This window comes from Larimichthys crocea, chromosome IX (genome assembly GCF_000972845.2).
Source record: "Larimichthys crocea isolate SSNF chromosome IX, L_crocea_2.0, whole genome shotgun sequence".
In the NCBI taxonomy this organism is placed as follows: domain Eukaryota; kingdom Metazoa; phylum Chordata; class Actinopteri; family Sciaenidae; genus Larimichthys; species Larimichthys crocea.
The window spans coordinates 12,476,581-12,493,338 of record NC_040019.1 but is presented as its reverse complement, the minus strand read 5'-3'; the positions used below and the strand labels follow the sequence as shown (position 1 = coordinate 12,493,338).

The 16,758-nt window shown below is 41.4% G+C and overlaps 2 protein-coding genes across 4 annotated transcripts in view; one reads left to right on the top strand and one right to left on the bottom strand.

Moving 5' to 3' along the window:
* The window catches only part of LOC104937969 (peripheral plasma membrane protein CASK), a 135,906-nt gene that overhangs the window by 44,457 nt on the left and 74,691 nt on the right, over nucleotides 1–16,758 (top strand). Inside the window, exons 5-9 of the mRNA XM_027282238.1 lie at nucleotides 1,514–1,591; nucleotides 1,694–1,766; nucleotides 13,451–13,553; nucleotides 15,059–15,234; nucleotides 15,945–16,067. Of these exons, the coding sequence (XP_027138039.1) occupies nucleotides 1,514–1,591; nucleotides 1,694–1,766; nucleotides 13,451–13,553; nucleotides 15,059–15,234; nucleotides 15,945–16,067 (553 nt within the window). The remainder of the gene's footprint in view (nucleotides 1–1,513; nucleotides 1,592–1,693; nucleotides 1,767–13,450; nucleotides 13,554–15,058; nucleotides 15,235–15,944; nucleotides 16,068–16,758) is intronic.
* gpr34b (G protein-coupled receptor 34b) lies at nucleotides 9,351–12,301 on the bottom strand. 3 transcript variants are annotated; one of them, XM_010754291.2, is made up of 4 exons: nucleotides 11,969–12,301; nucleotides 11,791–11,842; nucleotides 10,990–11,569; nucleotides 9,351–10,905 (listed from the first exon to the last, which is right to left on the bottom strand). In XM_010754291.2, exons 3-4 carry the CDS (start codon nucleotides 11,544–11,546, stop codon nucleotides 10,344–10,346), a joined length of 1,119 nt encoding a protein of 372 aa, XP_010752593.1. In that variant the 5' UTR covers nucleotides 11,547–11,569; nucleotides 11,791–11,842; nucleotides 11,969–12,301; the 3' UTR covers nucleotides 9,351–10,343. The 3 variants fall into 3 exon arrangements, with proteins under 3 accessions (XP_010752593.1, XP_019129992.1, XP_019129993.1); XM_019274447.1 differs by having other exon boundaries at nucleotides 9,351–11,569; XM_019274448.1 differs by lacking the exon at nucleotides 11,791–11,842 and having other exon boundaries at nucleotides 9,351–11,569.

The window sequence follows — 16,758 nt, the reverse complement described above, 5'->3', positions numbered from 1 at the left end:
TCTTCACACAGCTTCGTGCTTTCAAGGAAATGCAAGTGAGCTGAATTTAAAGTAAATGTGGTTCTGGAGCTCATTTTCGCACAAGCTTGTGTTTTATTGTGTGTCTCACACACTAATGCACACATGGGAGTGCAGGTAGATTTTATTCGACTAGTGCAGAATAGACATGGTGAATAAACAGGGACAGCCTCACATGTGTCCCTCCTGGCTTAGCAGTGTGAGGTGATAGGAGCAGAGAAATAAGGACGCGCTGCAGCCAAGTCCTCCATAACAGCCATGCAGAGGCTTAGTGACAATAAAGAGCAGGTTTCAGTAATTGGTGGAAGAATGGGAGCAAAGCAGTTATGAGAGACAGTATCTGCTGTAACTGAATGCCTGGGTCATAATTAAGTGTATGTGTGTGTGTGTGTGTGTGTGTGTGTGTGTGTGTGTGTGTGTGTGTGTGTGTGTGTGTGTATGTGTGTGTGTGTGCACATGTGTATCTGAGGGTTGTCATTCGATCCACTACCTGTGTGTGTTGTGGAAGTAAACAGGATTGAGGCAGTGTGTAAAGACCTAATGGCAGCAGCATAAGAATCCATCCCCAGCAGTTTATTAATTCCCAGTTTGTGTGCTCTGCTGTCACCTCATGCTTGAACATGGTTTTAACTGGGCTGAGAAGCTGTCATCGTTAGAGTCATCTCTTTACTGTAAATGACTCTGGAGGGATTTCATGAATGCAAAATATTAAAGGTCATCATTACAGCAAGAGCTTCTCTTCCTGAAGATTTGCTGCATGACTGTTCATTATGATCCTCCTGAACTGAACATTTGCCCACCATTTTAAAATGCATGCAGTAATTATCAGTTCATTAAGTGATTAGCTGGTGTTATTTGCTCATTTATAAAATCTGTGTGATTCATTAAAGAAGAGGAGTGTGCGAAGATATTGCTGTAGTATTTTTCTTCTATTAGTCACATGGAAAACAAACAATCAAATAACTGATGGAGTAATAACTCCAATATTGGAGGAACATTTTCCTTCTAAAAAAAAAAAATCTATCTGTAACCAAATGAGCTTAATCTAGTGGAGGATCAGTGTCACGTACTGGAATTAATTATATGCCTCAGACAGACTCTCAATAATAAGATTTTGAAGTGATTATATTGTTTGAAAGTCTATACAAAATATCACATGACCTCCACTTGTCTAATTTGCACAGTCTTAGTGTTTTTAATGAGTCCTCTAAATGCCTGACCTAGTGGAGAGGTTGATTGTTAGCATCACATCAGCTTCAGTACAGGCAGCTGTGCTCATCCAGCTTGTTTCTACCTCGACCTGCAGAGACACATAATTACAGCTTCTCCCCGTCTGACCTGTGTCTGCTGTTTCACCTTCACAGCCAATCACAGAGAAGCACAGTGTTGAAGTTTTAATAAGTGTGACCTTTCTTACCCAGATTTCTGTCCTGACCTTTATGCCATACTGATGTCTGTGTCTGCCTGTGTGTGTGTGGTTGTGTGTCTTTATCAGTATGGATGGAGCAGACCTGTGTTTTGAGATTGTGAAGAGGGCAGACGCTGGCTTTGTCTACAGCGAAGCAGTGGCCAGGTGAGGTTTCATTCATTTGCTCTGTTGATGTTTGCATCCATTACTGAAATGTAATCACTTTTCTGTGATACAACAATAATTGTACAACTGTCTTTTCCTTAGTCACTACATGAGGCAGATACTTGAGGCGCTACGCTATTGCCATGACAACAATGTCATCCACCGAGACGTCAAGGTATTTCTAAATCCTGAATCATTTCCATGTTTTCTGCAGCATTACTTAGCTAAAGCTGCAAAGTGATTGTGGCTTTGAGAGAGACTGATCGTCACACAGACCTCATAATCAGTGTGGCTGATTCAAAGACACAATTCGTCTCTTCCAGACCACAAACACTTCAGTCAAGACAAGTAACAGCCACAGTAAGAAGTGCAGATGTAAACCCACTATGTCCACCATCTGCAGCTGTGGAACATTGGTGTATCAGCATGTTCATCAGGCACAGTGAGCTGTCCGGTCCAGTCACGATGACGTGTTGATTCAACTGCAGTTTATATCCACCACATCAAGCTGATGTGTTATCAACCACAAAAATAATTCATGCATCTGCTGATCTGTTGAAAAATGATTGCTGCAGCTGTCAATGAACACTTGTGCAGACAAGACAAGACAAGGCTAAAGGCTCAGGCCTGGCTGTGAAACTTTAAGCAGAAATGTTGGATTTTTTAAATTGTTGGAGTGTTTAACATTTACCGTGTTGTTGTAGTTAACCATTGGGTTCCATTTTCGTTTGACTAAAATGATGTTTACCTAATAGAAGGTAGCGTCTTTTATGCAACGCACTCTGCCAGCTAAGGTCTTTATGCAGGTCTCTGCTGCTGCTTTCGTCTCCTGTAGGTGGTGCCTGTTAGAATGTGTAGAACTGTTCTGAAAACAGCAGAATGTGCTGCCTCCCAAACATGAACAAGTGATGAAGCTTGTGGGTTTAGTGTAAGTGTTTGGCATTTTGACATTTTCTGATTGACTGCCAGCTTCTGATTTCTCCCTCATTCCTCTGTCATCGTGTGCTCTGTTATAGTTCTACAGTTCAGGTCCTAGCTTTGTGTATGGTTGGATGTGTCCTCCATCAGCTCATGTCATCTATCATATCATGTTGTTGATTAGTGACAGCCTGCTGTCTGAGGATGGTGGTAAAAAGTGAATTGACAGCCAGCTTGTAGTTCCACAGCAGAATTAATATGTAATGACTTTTCTCTTCACTATCTCACCCTCACATTGGATTTGTCTGATATTTGATTATCTGTGTGCATCTGTGTGAAAAGGGCAGTGCATTTGCTCATGGCAGTGTGTTAGTGGTGTAATTGCACGTCAGTATTGGTGTCTGCTGTAGGTCACTATTGTGTTAGAGACTTTTGTAGGGATGGTTCAGGTATTTTGAAGTGGGGTTCTGTTATCCATAGTCAGTGTGTTACCTACCTACCATGGTCAGACAGATCATAGCCTGGTGTAACCAGGATCTCTGTCTGCTTCTGCAAACTAAGCCCACTTCAAAATACCCAAACTATCCCTTTAACCAACTCTTATAATGAGGAGAGCCTTCCTGACAGTAAAAAGGCTTTGCATTCACAGTGTTGTCTTGACTCCTCCGTCACACTCTGCATTCACAAACACAATTCTCCTAGAAGCCTCCCCACTTATGATGTGTTTAATGTTTTTTATGCGGGACTCACAGATCTCAATTGCAGTACTTCCTTTTATATTTATCTTACTGCCTTTTCTGAGACTCTTAATGCATATTATACGGCTGCAGTCAGCACCCAGTTTGGGGATTACTATCTCTCTCTTCAGCACCGTGCTCAGGTATTAGTTACCACAGACTTTACAGTAATGTCTCTCCTCCACTGAATCACTGCTGAACCACGGCTCCGGCTCAGGCCCATTGTCTTTGTGTGAGCAATATTCAGTGTGTGAGTGCAGAGAAGATGCAGCAGGATGTTACATTATGTGTATGAGACCAGCATACTGAAATCCCCTGTATCTCCTCTGCTTCCACCAACTTTTAGCCACACTGTGACACCATACCTAATTCCTACATGCACTGACATGCCTTTCTTTTTTTCTGTATTGACATGTATTGACATGTATTGACACATTCTCATGTCACAAAGTCAAAGCAGAACACAGCCCCATTCATACAAATCAGTCTCCATTCCAATGTCTGCTCCTGGAGGCAGCAGCCAGCTACTTGTACACCCTGCCAGTTTCCTAAATGGTTCTTTAAAAAACAAAAGAAAGAAGAAATTGGTAACAACCAGAAGAGATGAAGGAAAAAGAAAATCCAAAGAACTGAGATTGTAAATGGACACACAAAAAGTACAGCATCAGTTCATGCGAGAACAAAGTCTACCCAGCAGATCAGCATCTCCTCCACATCTGGAGAATGTCGAAGTCCTTGTATGTGAAAAGTTTCCAAATATGAAAGAAAAGTTTCAAACCCACATTTTTGCCTCTAGACCTCATTTCTCTAATGGTAAAATTGCTATTGTACATATTCGATGGAGGAATAGCTTCTATGTTCGATCAACATCTCCAGCATGGTGATGAAATACTGACAGGAGTCACAGCAGAAATCTTGATATGTCAACCAACCATCGATGGGCATGATTATTGTGTTCTACTGAGTACACTTTGTACGTCGATGAATAATGTTACACTGTAGAGTCATTTAAATGTCAGCTGTGTGTGTGTGTGTGTGTGTGTCCCAGGCCTGTGTGCGTTCATTACTATTTTCTGACATACAAACCTGACAGTTACTTGCAGATCCCTTGATAAAGAAAATATTTCCTTGTGTGTAACAATCACCCTGATCACTATGGAAGGCTAAGCTGAAATATAGTTTGTGTATTTGATCCTGTTAGCTGTTCTTCCTGAGGCCCGTTTAAAGTATGTAAAGTGACAGAACTCAGTCTGACAGTCTGCTGACAATAAAATTACAGCACACACATCTATACATCATAGTATGCTATATCCTTATGATGGTCAGTATACAGTGATTTGTATGAATGTGTGTATGTGATAAAAAGAATCGTTCGTTCGTTCGTCTTCTCCCACTTATCCTTGCCGGGTCGCGGGGGCAGCAGCTTCAGCAGAGAAGCCCACTCCCAGGCCAGCCGAGAGACATAGTCCCTCCATGTCCTGGGTCTTTCCCGAGGCCGCCTCCCAGAGGGACGTGCCCGGAATGCCTCACTAGGGAGGCGTCCAGGAGGCATCCTCACGAGATGCCCAAGCCACCTCTGCTGGTTCCTCTCGATGCGGAGGAGCAGCGGTTCTACTCTGAGCTCCTCGCGGATGGACGAGCTTCTCACCCTATCTCTAAGGGAGAGCCCAGCCACCCTGCGAAGGAAGCCCATTTCAGCCGCTTGTATTCGCGATCTTATTCTTTCGGTCACTAGCCAAAGCTCGTGACCATAGGTGAGGGTAGGAATGTAGATCGACTGGTAAATCGAGAGCTTCGCCTTCCAGCTCAGCTCCTTCTTCACCACGACGGACCGGTGCAGAGTCCGCATCACTGCAGAAGCCGCACCGATCTGCCGGTCGATCTCCCACTCCATCCTTCCCTCACTTGTGAACATGACCCTGAGATACTTGAACTCCTCCACTTGAGGCAGGATCTCCATGAACCATGGCCTCGGATTTGGAGGTGCTGATTCTCATCCCAGCCGCTTCGCACTCGGCTGCGAACTGCTCCAGGGAGAGCTAAAGGTCATGCTTCAATGAAGCTAACAGGACTAGATCGTCCGCAAAAAGCAGCAACCCAATCCTGAGGCCACCGAACCGCAGCCCCTCAACACCCTGACTGCGCCTAGAAATTCTGTCCATAAAGGTTATGAACAGAACCGGTGACAAAGGGCAGCCCTGGCGGAGTCCAACTCCCACTGGAAACAAGTCCGACTTGCTGCCGGCAATGCGGACCAAGCTCTGGCACCGGGAGTACAGGGACCGGATGGCCGTATTAGTGGGTCCGGAACCCATACTCCCAGAGCACCCCCCACAGGACCCCTCGAGGAACACGGTCGAACCTCCTCGAAGCCGTTCGAAAGTCGTTCTCCATGGCCTCACCGAACTCCTCCCACGCCCGAGTTTTTGCCTTGAATCGGTGAGATTCAAATTCAGCTTTGACATTGGCCTAGGCCAGTGTTCACTTCTCTTATCACCATTTAACAGTGCCTCTGTCTTATCAGATGTACTGCACAGGACTGTGTGTGTCCTTTACGAGGGACACACACACAGAACAGTCCATACACTTATACACATGCAGTGCTGTATTGAATCTGCATCATCTTCAGTGAGCCACATATTTCCATGCATGAAAGTCACTGAATTCATTTAAATACTGATGTTTATTAATTTACCACAATGTCTCTGTCTTTATTTATACACACCTCCACCGGTGACATGAGCACTGCTGTGTTTGTGACTGTGTGTCTATTTTTGTGCATTTGTGTGTTTGCCTGTTCGCCCTCTCTTTGCAAAGTGTGTGTTCAAACACAGTGCAAACTGATAGTATTAGTTTATCTGGACTAAATTTGAATGCACAGGTTTGAGCGCTGAAAGCGAGCATCAGTGCACAGTGTGAAGGTGAAACTGTTCACACATCCGGTGTTGGTGTTCAGCTTTCAGAACGAAGTTGAAGTGAAGCTGAATGTTTGATGTGCAAAGCACGGATTCTGACATTGCGTTGAGCAGTCTTAGGAATCCATAAACACCGCAGTCTTTTGATGTAAACTTAAATGAATGGAGTCACCGTAGTGCACACATACACCTTACCTTCCAACAAATTTTTCTCCAGGTGTACTAAAGTAAAGGGATCTCCTGTCAGAGGATCTGATGTTTATAGTTTGGCTTCCTAGAATTTCACATAGATTCTCTGCAGGAAGACTTTAGTACAAACATCAGCGTTCATATTGTCAGACATTCATACCTGGCATGTTAAAGATGGCTTCTTTTCACACTGTGATTAATCTTGTGTGTTGTAGTGTGATGCTGTTAGTCAAATCATATGTCTATAATAATCATAGTTTTAGTTTTAGAGTCTGCAGCTCTGTTCAAACACACAGAAGGTTCACATTTGTGGAAGGAAGCAAGTCCGTAGTCAGAATCATGGAAGTCTGTTATAACTCAAGTCAAACGATAAGCCACATTAAGTTTAAAGACAGTCCGTCAGTTTAAGGCCAATCTTACTGATTTTCACATTTTGGGCAGTGTTATATGTCGCAATAACCATCACTCGGATCAGTTCAGCCGAAAAGTTGATTACATTACCAGCTTGGAAAAACTGCATCGACCATTACTACCTAACATCATAGCCAGCCACTAAGACCACAAATGAAGATTCAAAAAACAATCCATAAACTGTGTGTGTATATTTTTTGGAATATTGTAAAAGAAGGCACTTCTGAACACTCCTAGTCAGGCATGAAGTGCAACAGCATTGCAGACTCATCATTACAGAGTCGTGACAGTAGAATCAAGGCGTTCCAGCCTTCCTGGAGTCTGGCAGGATGAATGCACTCTTAAAACTTGAAACTTTTAAAAGTGTTTTGTTTCAGGGTCAGTACAGCTGCAGCATCAGATCTTGTCGAAGTAATTTGCGAAATAGTTTCTGTGAAACAGACTTACAATGAATTTGTCTATGTGCTCTATGTGTGTGTGTGATTTCTGTACTGTGCTTGCTGTTCTGAGCTGATGATTCTGTATTTACTGCATGCAATGGACAACAGACAGGCTGATAACAGATGCATTTCGTCAGCCTGTTGCACAACCTGATAATAACTTAGAGTGTAAACGAGGCCCCTAATAGTGATATTAATGTTATTAATAGACCTTAATATTAAGAGACCTGCCCCTGATGAATATTTAGTTTCATTTTTTCATACAGGATATCCTTCTGCATGCTTATGATGCGCATCAGATAGACCATCACATGACCAGATAAAGGAGGGCTTCTGCACGCTGTCTGCAAAGCATTTCTGTGTTAGACTGATAATTTTTCAAAGTGTTGTTTGTCAGCTGGCACCACTCTAACAGCCTCATTCCTCCAAGAGTGCTGCTGCTGCAGTCTTTTCTGTTTGAGAGTGTTTAGCCTGAACAAGAAGCAATAATCAGTCACTGTGTGTGCCTTTGACAACAATGGACAACCACTGGAACTAATTTCATCTCGAGGGAGACTCCTGCCTTTCTCACAAAGTGGATGCAAGAATGCATGCATGCACGCACACACACACACACACACACACACACACACACACACACACACACACATGCACAAACGTTTTAACATGAAAAAGGCTCATGTCATACACTTGGAGTGATATGGATTTTTTTGAGGTGACGTTTTCATGTGGCTAAATGTGGCCCCCGTCCACAGCAGTGCATAGCTCAGCTTCTGTCCTGTGTCTCTTGTCTACGGTATGTAACACAGTGACTATGATTGAACAAATATCTAATACAACTCTATTTAAAAATACCCAAACTGTCCCTTTAATATATGGAGAGAGGTCAGAGTAATAGGGCTGCCACGGACAGTTTGATGTTCAGAGTTTGGTCTCTTGCTCAGTGGCACCTCATCTACCTCCAGGAGCTCAACTGGCACCTTTCTAGCTACCAGTCCACAATGACTGTTCTGTGCTGGGCTTGTATGTACCCAAGTATGCATATATATTCACCAAATACACTCTTTGGTACATGCTGCTGTAATATGTTTCAGCAAATCCACACAGGTTACCTTTTGACCTTTTTCTGACTGCATGACAAATTTTCAACATGCTAGGGACAGTATAGATTCACAGAATCATGAGTGAAATGATTTCATTATATTTTATTCATTATTTATGATGTGTTTAGGTACCATTATAGAGATAGAGAAAGACTTGTGGGACATGGGTCAAGCTGAACACCTCGCTCATTTTTCTAAATCCTATTTTTGTACCCACATTGTTAGAATTGTCAGTGACACTGAAATCTGTCTGCAATCAGTCTTCTGTTACTGAACTGCTCTTGATACAAAAATACAAATTTGGAAAAGATGAAAATGGAGCATTGGAGGTTGTTTGATTCCATCTGCTGCCTGCTTCAGTCTAAAAAGCCGAGACCCCTCAGGGGACACATGTCTTATTAAAAAAAACTCTCCCCTCAGTAATCCCTCATCAATAATTTATGTACAATTACTGAGCAAGGTTTATGACACATAGTTATCAAATATTTATAGCCTGCTGTTGCACATGACTGGGGCACGACAAACCTTTCCATGTAGACTTGAAAATGACATTATGCTTTTATACTCCTAGATGATGTCACATTTAAAGATTAGAGAGTGTCTTCACCACTAGACTACCAACAGAAATAAGAGGAAACTAGAAAACCTTCAATATATTTCAGAACTGTATGATTTAGATTTGTTTTTTTCAAAGTTCACTGTAGATGCTGAACCAAATTGCTCCCCACATGTTCATGAGAAGAAAAAATAACTTTGTGCACACGTGTGCTTTGAAAACCAGTGAATCACATGAAGATCCAGCTTAAAGTCTAGACACAGCAGCGGAGCATGTTTTTACATATCAATAGCTCTGACCATCATTTTGTGAAGCCCGGTGCTTTCATCTCAGTAAACAAGTAAGTCCTCCGTAAGCTTCTGATCACTGTCACTAATTTGTCATCAAAGATCTCTGATGATGTCGTCTGAAAACTTTTCATTTCATTTCCTTCAAAGTGTGTGAATGTCTGACATGTTAGTTGGTGAAAGAATGGTCTGCAGAGTCACGCATTGGTCCATTGTTTTTATTTCAGCAGTACTTTGCCACAGATTGAAATAAATATCAAACATAGAAATGTTCTGGTTGCTGCTTTATCTGTTGTTCAGCTCTCCCTGTTTGCACTACATTAATACAGCTGCTTGACTGCACAATAAGCCCCTGATCAATTTCAGGGTTTCAATGAGAACTGAAATTATTATTCTGTGAATCAGTTGACAGAAACGATCAACAACAATCTTGATAGTTGATTAATCGTTTACATTATTTATCTATAAAATTACTTCATTGTAAATTGGAAGTTCTGGGAAATTAGGAAGAATAATTTTTAGACATACCGCGTGACTCTATAGATGGCAATGTTAAATGTCAGTCACTCCACTTTGGTCCAGACTGAACTATCTCTACAACTATTGGATGGACTGGCATGACAGTTTAATCAGACATCCGTGTCCCTCTGAGGATTAATCAAATCAAAACAATTGTAGTTATATTATCGATTACTGACTGAAAATTACCCAATTATGGCAAGAAATATACCTGTACCAGAGCCTTAGGTTTGCAGCCCTTCCTATATTGCTATCAAAGCAATAAGCCATACTAAAATTACATTTACAGCACAAGGTGCAAGGTCAGTGTGGCTGCAGCCTCCATACAGTCCTGCTAATGTCACTGTCTTTACCATACATACTATGTCACCACAAAGCTTAATAAAGGGTTGTTATTAAAGTGAAGGGAAATGGATAACAGTATGACACAGCATGTTAATAAATGTTAGGAAAGTGACACAATTAGCATACAGGTTTAGCTGACTAATATTGCTCATGCACTCATACATAATGAAACTGGTACATTGAAGAGATGTGTAATTCAGGATACTTCCTGCATCTTTTCCCCTTGTGTGGAGTCTGTGTTCTGCATTGAGCAGCATAGCATTGCTACTGCCCTCTTTCTCTGCAGTTGCCAGCATGTTGGGACACTGGAGGCTCACTGTCTCAGAGTACTTTCACATCCCAGTATCTGTCTTAACATTGCTGGTTAGGCTGACATTTGCCTGTCCTCTGTCAGTCCTCCCAATCTTACCATCCAACTCAGCAGTGGAGCTGCTCCCACTGACTGCAGCAACATCTCGCACACAAAACATGTTGCTCACCAAGCGCAGCACCTCCTTCCTCACTGATGATGATAACAGGAAGTACATTATGGGATCCAGGCAGCTGTTGAGGGCAGAAAATAGCAAGGCCACTTCATTGGCTTTGTCAGCCACACCCTGCCAGAAACATGAAGAGTCTGTGATCTGGGTTTTTATGTAGAACACCCTGACCATGTGATAGGGTACAAAACAGACGGTGAAGAGAAAGAGGATGAAGAAAGACTTCTTAGCGGTTCGAGCATAGTGCTGCGCATTGGGCAGGTCTGGTTTCTCATGTGATGTTCTCAGAAGCTTGAGGGCAATTTTTCCATAAGATACCACCAGAGAGATGAATACAAGCCAGAAGCCAACCACCAAAAAGATGTTGATGTAGGCTTTCCACTTTGCATTCTGGAGCTGCTTGTAGTGGAAACACCTAGAGGCAAGAAACACGTTGGGATTTTTGAACAAAACAGTAATATGCAATAAATAGATTAGTTTGATTAAAGGCGTCACCAACCTGTTCATCTGTGAGTGATTATTTGACATTAGGAGCACCAAAGTCAAGGCAATTGCCACAATCCAGATGACTGCACAAAGGATGGTGCTCCACCTTGTGGACTGAAGCCTGTACTGCACCCCTGTACCACGATTGATCTTGAGGTAGCGATCGACACTGATCAACCCCAACAGTGTGACACTGATGTACATGTTCATGTAGAAAAGGGTGCCCACTACTTTACACACAGTGGGCCCAAGGCTCCAAACGTTACCTTGGCTGTGATAGAGAATCCTGAATGGCAGACATACCACCAGCAGCAAGTCTGCAAAAGCTACGTTTATGAGAAATACCCGCACAGAGTTCTTCTTAGAGTGAACACAGAAGAAAACCCACAGAGCCACCAGGTTCCCCACTAGACCTAGAATGAAGATTATAGAGTAGAGCACTGCCAGTGGGATTTGTAGTGCGCCATAATCCACACAAGGTGTGTGGGGGTCAGGAGTCATAGTCAAGTTAATTTCGCTGTTTGGAGTGTGGAAGGTTGTGGCAGGCGTGATGGTGATGTTTTTAGCCATGGTGTGTTTTGTAATCCTCAGGTCTGCAAAGGGAAGGAAACAACGCTGAAATACTTATGTCTTCACTAGGAATGTTTTTGACTCATTAGTGCAGGTTTAGTTAGTCCAAGCTAACTAAACCAAGTCAAGCTGTATGGATTAGCCCTAAATAAACATTAATCCTGCTCTCAATAGTCACATAGAACACCAGCTGACCACTATACTAACAGAAATTGGAAAGCACAGAACAGCACTGATGACTTACTGTGTATGTTAACAGATTAACAGGTAACTTTCTTTGTCACCGTCTTTGAATTCTGCAGAACGCATAGAAAAAAAGATCAGGAACTGAAAGTAGTTGCTTACTCACAGACTGCTGCATGTTATCTTGTAACAAACTAAAAGGCATTGCTAATATTTCAAAACAGAACTTAAGTACTCACCTAGTCACTGAAAAACATTAAAGATTGGTTCACTTGTGGTGACTTGAGTCCGTCCAGTATTATTCCCTCGTATTTTGTCTGTAGGAAAGACTGTCCAAACTCTGCTGTCCTGGAAAGACTCATAAAGTTCAAGATCCTTTCCTTCTGTCATTGTGTATTTTGTACTTTTTTGCTGCTGTCCATCTTTCAGTGACCACGTATTATAAGCTCAAATGAAAATAGCACTGCATAGAGTCTGCTCCTTTCTTTTGTTTATCTCAGCTCTGCTGCTGAAAGTACACAGAGAAAAGCTGAAGTGCAGAATGTGGCGATGTTGTAGAGCGAAAACTTCAAGCTGTGGTCAGCCCCCTCTTTCCTTACAATCACTATGCAGAACTTGGGCTGAGATAGAGAGAGCAAGAGGGCGGGCTTAGTGCAGACCTTCTGATTACACATATGAGAGCTAGCAGTGGAATCACATAGCATGTACCATTTTCACATGCACAATATGCATTCCAATTTTGGCTCTGATTATAATATGGAGCTATCTCCTGAGTGTAGCCAACTGTGAAAGAAAAGAGCTCCCAAAATACCACAGTATACCATTACAATAATTAAAGCAAAGCCTTCAGGGTAAAGCAAGGTCATGGTTTCAACTGCCACACACGAGACATTAGCTGCTCTTAACCTCTCCAACTAAATTTGTAGGCAGAGGGCCAAGGAAGGGAATCATATCTGCTCTTAAATGTTAATCATGTCATCACATTATCAAACCTTGGTTCAGAGCAGAGGCATTATTAACAGTCAGTGTGTGTGTGTGTGTGTGTGATTTACACATGCACCTCATTAACCAGCCTGGAAACTAAGTCTTATGTGAAGGTTTTAATACTGAATCCTACCCACTCCTACTTTACATGTCTAACAGGCTGAGTGCTGAGACAAGACAACTTGTATTCTACATGTCAAAACGCTCTATAAACTGAGATATGGACATGGACATGGTCAAAAAGTCAAAAAGTATTCAGCAAAAATGTAAACATGTACATTTTCATGACAGTTGGCTGGGCCCGCTCCATCTGCAGAGGCAAAATCCTGTGCTTTTGATACCATGAAAGTAAATACTGATCCATCTTTGCCCTCAAATGTCTAACAAAATTTTAATAAGTTGATTCATTTCTCCTTAAACAATTGCCGCTAAAGCTATATTCTGTTATTCCTGATTCTGTTATATGAAATCAGAAACATGTTTGCCAGGAGCAAAACATAATTAATTGTGTGACACTACTGAATCTGCTGAAAATACTGAAACCTAAAATGTAGATCCCTTGTTCTCTTGTGATCTACATGTCAGTTACTTGTGTGTGGTTGTGGTGGGTGATGGTTTGGGGTTTGGGTGTATCTTGCACATGTGATTTTGTTATTTATAGGAGGCTGTCGCTCTTTAATTAGTAAAATACAACCATCAAGTCATGAGTCTTGTCTCCTCTCTTCTCGCGTTCTCAGCCTCACTGTGTGCTGCTGGCGTCCAAAGAAAACTCTGCTCCAGTCAAGTTGGGGGGGTTTGGAGTAGCCATCCAGCTAGGAGAGTCGGGACTGGTGGCAGGAGGTACAGTAAACACAGCCGTACATACTGACACATGAACAGTCATGTTCATTTCACACTTTTTGTACATGTGAGGGGACATGATTAGAGGATGATGGGAGATCCTTGGTATTTTAACTCATTGTCCCCAAATGGCATATTAACATCTGGACCAAAAATTAGACCTGAAACACATCAGTTATGTAAATGTCAATATGACTACATAAATCTGTGTCAGAAAGAGAGGTGCTTGCCGGTAGGTGTGCAGAAAAACATGTCGACTTTTATTCATTCATCAAATAAAGCCTGTCATTTAACTAAAAAAAGATGATGTGTGCTGCTCTGCCCATAACATACAGAACTGAAAACCCAACATTCAAAAATTATAGAATAGACCTCTCCAGTTCAGACCAGCCTATCAGAGTAGAGCTGTGAAAGTTGCTTTTCCCAACAAATACATAAAAAATTCTGCAATACAATCAGAAATATTGTACATTCAAAAACAATCAATGAAATCTACAACATGCATTATTTACCCTAATTAACTTCCACCTATTCCATCATCCACTGAAAATACTCACCTCTTTCTAGCCTCCATAAAAGGGTTCCTACTGAGGCATTCACGTCCAGATGCACAAAGGACCGAAAACAGGTGATTCGGATTCAAACTAAACTGTTTGTTTTGCATTATTATTAATTTTAATGTTTTTAGAAATACATCTCACCGATGACAATGCTGTGTCTCTTTTATTTAATATAGCTGAATAAAATCAGAATCAGTTGAATAACTAAAACAAAATTGTAACATATGTAGCAAAGAGTGAAGGCATTGTCACTATCCCACAATCTGCTTAGAAATGCAAAAAAAACAAACAAAAAAACAACAACATGCTTTAGGACCTGAGTTTCTTCATTATAAAGGTAATGTGGTGACACTTTGTGTTAGTCTGTAGATTAATGGGTACACTGGGAAATGGAAATGCTAATAACTCCTTTGGCATACGTAATACATAATGATTCCTATTAACAAATCTCCACGTTAAACTGTATTAGCTGTAAAGAAGAGTAAAACCAGAGATGGCAACTAAAGCCCACTCTAATAGTCTGAGTTTTCAACGTGGAAATGAAAAAGAGGAAACACCACGAGGTTTGTTTCCTTTTTTGTGTAACATATTATAAAAATAGTATTTATTGTAGGAAACTAATAGCTCAACTCTCATAAAGAGGTGATTGCAGGGAAACACTTGTTACCAGTATAAGTACTAAAAAGAAATCTAAGTGTTGTTACAGATTTCAAAATAGGAAGCAAAATCTGAGAGCAGATTTTTAGTTCAGAGTCCTAAAAATAGAAATTTATGAAGAATAAAATAGTCCATTAAGTGTAATTAATGTGTGTGTGTGTGTGTGTGTGTGTGTGTGTGTGTGTGTGTGATCTCTACTTTATTTAATTTTACATTACATTATTTTACACTCTTGTTACCTGACTTCAGAAGTGATACTCCAACACCACTCTGCCATTGTAACCTCAGGTCGGGTAGGGACTCCCCATTTCATGGCCCCGGAGGTGGTGAAGAGAGAGCCGTATGGTAAACCTGTGGACGTGTGGGGATGTGGGGTCATCCTCTTCATCCTCCTCTCAGGGTGTCTGCCTTTCTATGGCACCAAGGAGCGTCTGTTTGGAGCTATCTGCAAGGGCAAATACAAGGTGAGGGCTTTATTCAAACATTTACCAGCTATAAGAATCCATGCAGCTAACACTCTCCATAGTTCATACCTCATTGTAAACGATAGTTAAAAGCATGCATAGTTTAAAAAGTGTTAGTGTAGTGTCTAAAGGAGAGGCTAAGCATGGGATATTGCAGCTTGTCTGACGCGCCGTACCAACAAAATATCTGCTGAGATCAAAAAATGCATTTAACGATTTTAATAAAGAAGAAAAAACACAACTTTGTATAACGTGCTTAAAGTATGGAAAAATCAATCACAGCGATCCAAAAGAAAACAGCGGTCAACAAAAAATACGGCCTCCCAATCACTCACCCTCTCTCTCTTTGTTCCTACTCCTCGCCGTGCCAAAGCACAGGTGAATATATATTTACTATATGTTACCGCCCCTATTCCCGTGACCCAGTTAACAACCAAAATAACCCAAATATAAACTACAAGATTATATATATATATGTGTAATGTGTTGCTATATATTAATATCATAAGCTGTTCATGATATATAGATATGATATATATATCTGCTATATATATATATACTATACTTCTATCTATATAATATATAAGATAGATGGCTCCTACAGTTAGCATGGAGCTGACTACACATTGATGAATTTGGAACTTATGTGAGGGCCACAGGAACAATCTCAGAAACGTCCTGAAAAGTCTGTTCATGTGTGTGTTTTGTAGATGAATCCCCGTCAGTGGAGCCAGATCTCAGAGAGTGCTAAGGATCTAGTGAGGCGTATGCTGATGCTGGACCCTGCTGAGAGGATCACTGTCTACGAGGCTCTTAACCACCCCTGGCTCAAGGTAATGCAGGGCAAAACAGCATTCAAAATAAGAAAAGTGAGGGTGGCAGGCATGGGCCTCATCCAAAGAGATCTGTAGAACATTAGCTACATGTTAGTTACCTAAGTACATACTGTCTGGATTTGGTCTTGACTCTGTCTCGTCCTGCCTTGGTATTGGTAATTGGTCATAATCATTTGTTTTTTACAGATGTTTCTTGTGTCAGTACATGTAATTTGTTGTTCCAGTTTCATGGATTAGTTTCCTGTTTGCAGACAAGAACTCATATCACACAGTGTATTGTTCCTTGTCTGCACTAATGAGAGACAAACAGCCTCAGAGTTTCAGACTTGACAGGTTTGGATGTTTTATTGGTGAACTTAGAATAAGGTTTATTCTTCAGTGAAATGTGTCAAATCTGATTTGACCCGTTAATCCAACAATTAGCTATTTTTGCAGTCACGTCTCTTTACTTTTTCACCTTATCACAAAGCCTTAATGACCAAAGAATGTTCAAAATAACAGGTTTCAGGGGGGTCACGTGATGGCGGTGAGCTGAGCAGACGCTTTTGCCAGAGCTGCGTGCCACTCGGTGCTAATTTTCTTATTATCCTGACAACAACCAGGTGCTATAAGTCATTTTTGTTGTGAACGTAACAGGCTATGTCATTGGAAAGCTTTTGGACACAGTCTTTCAACAAGATGGGAAGAA